This window comes from Centropristis striata, chromosome 16 (genome assembly GCF_030273125.1).
Source record: "Centropristis striata isolate RG_2023a ecotype Rhode Island chromosome 16, C.striata_1.0, whole genome shotgun sequence".
NCBI classification, from domain to species: domain Eukaryota; kingdom Metazoa; phylum Chordata; class Actinopteri; order Perciformes; family Serranidae; genus Centropristis; species Centropristis striata.
The window spans coordinates 23,898,743-23,906,908 of record NC_081532.1 but is presented as its reverse complement, the minus strand read 5'-3'; the positions used below and the strand labels follow the sequence as shown (position 1 = coordinate 23,906,908).

General features: G+C 42.0%; 1 protein-coding gene across 1 annotated transcript; it reads right to left on the bottom strand.

Annotated features, from left to right (window-relative positions):
• Positions 1 to 778: 778 nt before the first annotated feature.
• Positions 779 to 6,169, bottom strand: cfl2 (cofilin 2 (muscle)). The gene is made up of 4 exons (XM_059353789.1): positions 6,035 to 6,169; positions 2,664 to 2,971; positions 1,783 to 1,859; positions 779 to 1,684 (listed from the first exon to the last, which is right to left on the bottom strand). The coding sequence occupies exons 1-4, from the start codon at positions 6,035 to 6,037 to the stop codon at positions 1,572 to 1,574; spliced, it is 501 nt and encodes a 166-aa protein (XP_059209772.1). The 5' UTR covers positions 6,038 to 6,169; the 3' UTR covers positions 779 to 1,571.
• Between the last annotated feature and the right edge of the window lie 1,997 nt (positions 6,170 to 8,166).

The window sequence follows — 8,166 nt, the reverse complement described above, 5'->3', positions numbered from 1 at the left end:
GGTTCTTTGATACGTTTGTACTTTTACTGCAGTAAGTTTTGAACACTGTAGTGGAGTCATTTCACAGTGTGTATTAGTACTTTTACTGCAGTAAAATAATCCCATTACTCTCTCACTCTGACGCTGAGTGACCTGTTAGAAGTTCCTGTTAGAACCCAGCACGTAAACGTTCAGGGACTGTTGGTGAATCAGAGAATATACGATGAAAGCAGCTAACTGACGTTACTTTCACAGGACTTTGCTCCAGGCTGAACCACCACATCAACAGGAACCTCACAGAAATAAAACTCTTTTCAGTCGAGAACGTCACAAAACTCTGTGGGTTCTCTTCAGTCTGCAGCTCAGGACCTCAGACGTCTCTGTTTCTCTTTGGTTCCACCAGAGAACCAGACAGCAGAACACCTGCAGAACATCTGCCACAAACAGATACAGATGAGAGGAACCGTGTGTGTTTACATTATAGGGTGAACATGTTCCATGTCTCATACTGGTTCTAACAAGTTCTGCTGACATTATCTGGGCTCTAACAAGTTGAACTATATTTATCTGGGTTCTAACAAGATCCTACTGGTTCTAACAAGTTCTGCTGAATTTATCTGGATTCTAACAAGTTGTACTAAAGTTATCTGGGTTTTAAGAAGACCGTACCAGTTCTCACGAGTTCTGTTTAAATAATCTGGGTCCTAATGAGGCTGTACTGGTTCCAACAGACCAATGGGTTAGAACCTTGTAGAACCTGGCAGTCCACAGACAGAACTAGAACACAGACGAGGCGGAGTCAGATCTGCCACAGGCTTTTATTGCAAAGTGGCTTCCTGTGATCTCAGAAACAACGTTCCACTTTAAGGCTCCAGATGTAGTCGTGTTGTTGTTGTTGTGGGGTCGTCTCTCACTGCTGGGGTCAAATCTGCTTCCTGTAGTGTTTCTTTACAAAATAAAAGTGCACTCTAACTAACTGGTGTGACGGTTACATTCAAACTGAAAGTAAGGCGACGACCAAACAGCTAGAAGTCGACAGGAATGAACAAACGTTAGCTGGGTGACTGAACCTGTAGTGTTTAACAAAAAGTGCTTCTCTTCTGAATGCATAGTCTAACGAGTGTGCCTGTTGGAACATACTGGAGAAGAAACAACACTTTACAATAATAAATAAAGTCATATGTAAAAAGCGTCATGACCCGTGTGCTGCAGGAGGCGGGGCTTCCTCCGACACGTGTGGCTGCTTCCTTCACATCGACTTTTTGGCAAAACTCCGGCTGTGAGCGAGAGACAACCGTCCTGGGGTTTGGTAATGTGTCGTTTTTTTCTGCCAGGTGAACAGAAGTCATGTGGCAACAAACTGGGAGGGGTTTGCATATCATTATGTTAATGAGATCTCCTTCATGTTGGAAAAAAGCAAAAAGAATAAAAACAAAAAGAAAACAAAGAGGCCTAAAGACGCTAACTCCTTCAGGACATGATACAGACAGAGCAAGCTGCTGAGTGAAGCGGCGGTGTTCAGGTGGGGTCAGGTGCTTCGGTCCGGATGGCACGGCGGTTGGCTTGGCTCCGCTCGGCTCGCCGCCGTGACATCACAGCGGCTTGCCCTCCAGAGACACCACCACGTTCCCGCCCAGCTTTTCGGCCAGCGTAGTGCGGTCCTGGATGTCGTCCAGCCCGTTCACCTGCCACTCGTGTTTGATACCTGAGGAGACACACCTGAGGTCACTGAGGGGTCAGAGAGACACCCCCCCCCCCCACACACACACACCTGAGCTCCTCCAGTCACACCTGACGACTCACCTGTAAACTTCTTTTTGATGGCATCTTTAGAGCTGGCGTAGATCATCTTACTCTTCAGTGGAGCGCCCTCCGGAGCCCTGAAACAGCATCACACCACATTACTACCTGTGTACGTCTCTGATCAATAGTTCCTGATCAACAGTTCCTGATCAATAGTTCCTGATCAACAGTCCCTGATCAACAGTTCCCGATCAACAGTTCCGAATCAACAGTTCCTGATCAATAGTTCTTGATCAATAGTTTGTGATCAACAGTTCCTATACAATAGTTCCTGTACAATAGTTCCTGATCAACAGATTCTGATCAATACTCCCTGAACAATAGTTACTGATCAACAGTCCCTGATCAATAGTCCCTGATCAATAGTCCCTGATGAACAGTTCCTGATCAATAGTTCCTGAACAATCGTTCGTGATCAACAGTTCCTAAACAATCAGATCCTAATCAACAGTTCCTAATCAATCGGATCCTGATCAACATTTCCTGCTTAATAGTTTCTGATCAACAGTTTCTGATCAATACTTCCTGATCAACAGTTCCTAATCAAATGGATCTTGATTAATAGATCCTGATCGACTGTTTCTGATCATTAGTTCCTGATGAACAGTTCCTAATCAATCAGACCCTGATCAACAGTTCCTGAACAACAGTTCCCTGTTAATAGTTCCTGGGTTAAAGTGCATGTTTGAAAGTTCCTGATCAAAAGTTCCTGGTTAATAGTTCCTGATCAACAATTCCTGATCAATAATTCCTGGTTAATAGTTCCTGATCAACCGTTTCTGATCAATAGTTCCTGATCAACAGTTCCCTGATGAACAGTTCCTAATCAATCAGATCCTGATCAACAGATCCTGATCAATAGTTCCGGAAGAGTACTGTACCAGAAGATGAAGACCAGGTCCTCCTTCTTGGACTCCTTGGTTTCGTAGGTGGCATCGTACAGTCCGTATCTGCAGTCGTTGAGGGGGAGGAGCTTAACGAAACAGGCGTAGGGGTCGTCCACCGTCTCGCCGATGTCCCCCACCAGGATCTGCTTCCCCTCCTCTACGATGATCTTCTTCCGGTCCTCGCTGAGGCAGAACAGAACCGCCTTCTTCCTCTTCTTCACGTCCTCCTGGCTCGAAGACTTCCTCACCTTCATGTCGTTGAACACCCTGATGACCTCGTCATTCACTGTCACACCTGACGCCTGCATGACACACAGGATTGGTTCAAATCAGGACATGTGACCCAGGTACAACTAGTCCAATGTGGGACATTTTTATTGATGATTATTCCATAAAATGATCCATACATTAGCCAATCAATACACTGTGTTCATGTATCAAGTTGTATTGTACGATGGAGGGATGGATGAATGGATGGATGATGAATGGATGAATAAATGGATGGATTATGAATGAATGGATGAATGAATGGATGATGAATGGATGAATAAATGGATGGATGATGAATGGATGGATGAATGAATGGATGAATAAATGGATGGACGATGAATGGATGGATGAATAAATGAATGGTTGGATGATTGAATGGATGATGAATAAATGGATGAATCAATAAATGGATGTATTATGAATGGATGATGAATTAATAGATGGATGAATAAATCAATGGATGATGAATGGATAAATGAATGGGTGGATGAATGAATGGATGATGAATAAATGGATGGATCAATCAATGAATGGATGGATGAATAAATGGATTGATGATGAATCGATTAATTAATAAATAGATGGATGAATAAATTGATAGATGATGAATGGATGGATGAATAATGAATGATTGGATGGATGAATAAATGGATGGATGACTGGATGGATGGATGAATGGATGGGTGGATGATGAATGGATGAGTGAGTGGATGAGTGAGTGAGTTGGTGAGTGAGTGAGTGAGTGAGTGAGTGGCTACAGACTGAACTCTGTTTACAGTTTTTGTCCCTTCAGGCTGCAGCTTCAGATCAGCTGACTGGAGTTTACATGAATCAGCTGATCGCTCCGCTCACATCAGCATTCATAATAAAGCTGATCAGCTGATCAATAACATCAATCTTCAAACTGTAAAACTTTGAGTCTGAAGTTTTTGATCACATTTAAAATAAACAATAAAACCTATTAATGAATGAATGAACTCAAACAGCAGATTGGAGTCTGTGACATCACTGCTGATTGTGACCAATAATCATCAGACATGGAGACAGACAGAGTACCATACTTAGTTACATTCTGAGGTACTTTAACTACGGGTATCTCCATATTTACTGCAGTACTTTTTTATCTGAAGGTTTATGGTACGATGCAGTACTTCAGAGTACACAAAGTATCTTAGATCAGCTCCGTGTTAAAGTACAGCTGACGGCAGGCTCAGACACGCAGAGGCGCTCTCATACACTCCTACGGGCAGTTCATGTGCTTGGACTGTGAGGAGAGAACCCACCGTGACCCTGGAAAACATGCAGAACCCAGAGGAGCTGAGTACTGCACCTCTAAATACTGCATGTAGCGATGAGTGATAAATACTATAATATTACTTATTAATGCATCACTTCCTGCATGAGGAACTTTTATTTTCAGAACTTTAGTTATGAAGGATTTTGCTGATAATATTTTTGTACTTTTACTTTTTTCCTTTTAATCCAATTAATTTAACGTTCAAACCTACTCTATAGACACTATTTACATTGTTTTACTGTATTTATGTTGTATAAATGTATTAGATTTAATTTTGTTATTTTATTATGGACTTTGTCTTTAGCTTAATATATAAAATATTTCATAACAAATTAAATTCTTTATTTTTTAATTTTTAGCTTAAAATTTTATTCTTTTTTTAGTTCAGTTCATTTTTTTTTTATTTCTGTCAATCATCTGTGAACTAATAAAGTTTGATTAATACTATTAATACTTTTACAAAGTATTGTAGCAAGGTAATTATACTGTAGTATTAGTACTTTTATTGCAGTACGAGCTGTATTTATTTTTCATTATTGATTCTTCTGATCAATATTTCTCCTGATTAATTTTTTTAATGTAAAGATTTAAAATGTGGAGACAACAAATGAAACGCAGTGATTTTTATCAAACACATGGCTCTTCATTACTATAACTGATATGAGAATAAATGATGATTCATACTTTCAGACCAGGAACCATCAGCTGATTCATCTATAACAAAGATAATAAAACTTTGTTTGTCTTCGTTTAAATGCTGTCATGTGTTTAGGATTTAATATATTATATTATTATTTCTATAATTATTATTAATAAACATTCTGAGGTTTAATTAAACTCAAACTAAGAAAATTCACAGTTTGTTCTGGTTCCTGATCAGATACTAGTTCCTGCTCAGGTACTGGTTCCTGATCAGAAAATGGTTCCTGCTCAGAAAATGGTTCTTGCTCTGATACTGGTTTCTGATCAGATACTGGTTCATGAGACTATAACTGGTTCCTGATCAGATACTGGATCCTGGTCTGATACTGGTTCCTGCTCTGATACTGGTTCCTGATCAGATACTGGTTCCTGAGACTATAACTGGTTCCTGAGACTATAACTGGTTCCTGATCAGATACTGGTTCCTGTGACTGTAACTGGTTCCTGATCAGACATTGGTTCCTGATCAGAAACTGGTTCCTGAGACTGTAAGTGGTCTGTGTTGGGGCTCAGCCTGCAGGCCTCCACAGACAGACTGCAGAGTCACTCCTGCTGTCTGTCTGTCTCTGTCTGCCTGCCTGTCTGTCTGTCTGGCCTGTCTCTCTCTCTCCCTCTCTAATTGTCTGTATGCCTGTCTTTCTGTCTGTCCCTGCTTACTAACCCGGGTTAAATCCAGTCTGAACCCGGTCTTGCCCTGCCCCGGACCGGTGGTGTTCGGCGGGTCGGGCGGCCCGGTGTGCCGGGGTCCGGCGGCCTGTCCCGGTCAGCCCAGCAGGACCACAGCGGGGATAAGATGGCCGCCCCGGGCCACACGGCCTGGGGCGAGCCCGGCCCGGATCACGGACCGTTACAAGGATATAATCAGAAACCTGTCCGGTAACGTCCCCGTATCAAAGGCCGCCGCCGGGAGACGTTTCTGAGTGACGTAACCACCGAATAACCGTCGGGGAGCGGAGTAACGGGCGCCGCAGCCATGCTAGCTAACATCACGCTACCGCCGAGACACATAACGGTCCGCCAGAGACCCGCACCGCCCCGCACCCGCAGCCCCAGACCTCCACCCGGCCCCAGAGGAGCTGCTCCCCGGCCTGCTTACCATGTTGTCCCGGGGTTCGTCCGCGCTGCTACGCCGTCAGATAGAGAGGGGCTCCGGGGTGAAAGGTAGCGGGGAATGTGGCCGAGCGACCGGAGGAGGAGGAGAAGGGAGGGAGGGGGAGGGAGAGTGAGGGAGGGAGGGGAGAAGGAAGGGAGGGGGAGGAAGGGAGGGAGGATAAGGGAGGGAGAAGGGGGAGGAGGAGGGAGGGGCTTCCATATATGAGTGATGTTGCCATATGTTACAAATGATATTACACACACACACACACACACACACACACACACATATATATACACAGTATATATTAGGGGTGGGCGATATGGCCCTAAAAGATTATCACGATATTTCAGAGTATTTTCGCGATAACGATATTCTTGATGATATTAAAAAATACTGAAAAATATATAGGAAATTATTTTTTAGTCTGTATAAATAAATAAAAATTGTAAAACAAAATAAAAATCAATCATAAATCTAAATGTAGTGTAAATTGCAAATCTCAACAGTTGCCAAATACAAAAAAAACTACTTACTTGAGTATTAGCAAATAATAATAAAAAATAACCTTCTAGGGGGTCTGTACATTTTATAGTACAATGTGATCAATCTCGTCCACTTTGAGAGCTAAATGTGAGCAAACACCTCACAAACACATCATTGCCTATTTTAATTAATTATTGTAAAGGAGAATAAAGGTTCTTCTGTGTTTTATTTAAGGCATCTTATTTTGACAGTCTTCTTGTAATTTCTGTGGTGGATTCTGTGCTCTTATTTTGAAAGCTGCATTTGTATAGCGACAGGAAGTAATAGTAGCTTTTTGTGATTAAAACAACTTTAATTGTTAGCTAATGTTAGCTCGCGGCTAACGAACGGCACAATGCAACAGTGTGTTTGGACCGTTTGGAAGGGGTGTGTTAAAAAAAATAACAGTGTGGCATTCAATCAGTGAGGCCATCAATTTTTGTGAAAAAACAGGTGTGAATCAGGTGGCCCCTATTTAAAGATGAAGCCAGCACTTGTTGAACATGCATTTCTCTTTGAAAGCCTGAGGAAAGTGCGTCGTTCAGAAGAACAGCGTACTTTGATTAAAAAGTTGATTGGAGAGGGGAAAACTTATAAAGAGGTGTAAACAATTACAGGCTGTTCAGCTAAAATGATCTCCAATGCTTTAAAATGGAGAGCAAAACCAGAGACACGTCGCAGAAAAGGTATGACACCCATCAAAATGGCTGGAAGAATAACCAGAATGGCAAAGGCTCAGCCAATGATCAGCTCCAGGATGATCAAAGACAGTCTGGAGTTACCTGTAAGTGCTGTGACAGTTAGAAGACATCTGTGTGAAGCTAATCTATTTACAAGAATCCCCCGCAAAGTCCCTCTGTTAAAAAAAAGGCATGTGCAGAAGAGGTTACAATTTGCCAAAGAACACATCAACTGGCCTTAAGAGAAATGGAGGAACATTTTTTGGACTGATGAGAGTAAAATTGTTCTTTTTGGGTCCAAGATAGTTTGTGAGACGAGCCCCAAACTCCGAATTCAAGCCACAGTACACAGTGAAGACAGTGAAGCATGGTGGTGCAAGCATCATGATATGGGCATGTTTCTCCGACTATGGTGTTGGGCCTATTTATCGCATACCAGGGATCATGGATCAGTTTGCATATGTCAAAATACTTGAAGAAGTCATGTTGCCTTATGCTGAAGAGGACATGTCCTTGAAATGGGTGTTTCAACAAGACAATGACCCCAAACACACTAGTAAACAAGCAAAATCTTGGTTCCAAACCAACAACATTGATGTTATGGAGTGGCCAGCCCAATCCCCGGACCTTAATCCAATTGAGAACTTGTGGGGTGACATCATAAATGCTGTTCCTGAAGCAAAACCAAGAAATGTAAATGAATTGTGGAATGTTGTTTCAGAATCTTGGAGTGGAATAACAGCTGAAATGTGCCACAAGTTGGTTGACTCCATGCCACACAGATGTGAAGCATTTATAAAAAAACTGTGGTCATACAACTAAATATTAGTTTAGTGATTCACAGGATTGCTAAATCCTAGAAACAAAAGTTTGTACTAAATAGTTTTGAATGTGTAAAGTCAACGGCATTCACTGCTATTTTTTTTTTAA

Excerpts from the sequence above, each read along its gene's own strand:
- cfl2 (XM_059353789.1), bottom strand. Across the intron at positions 1,860-2,663 it reads GACCTGGTCTTCATCTTCTG|GGCTCCGGAGGGCGCTCCAC; the intron begins GTACAGTACTCT and ends ATGCTGTTTCAG. Across the intron at positions 1,685-1,782 it reads CATCAAAAAGAAGTTTACAG|GTATCAAACACGAGTGGCAG; the intron begins GTGAGTCGTCAG and ends GTGTCTCCTCAG.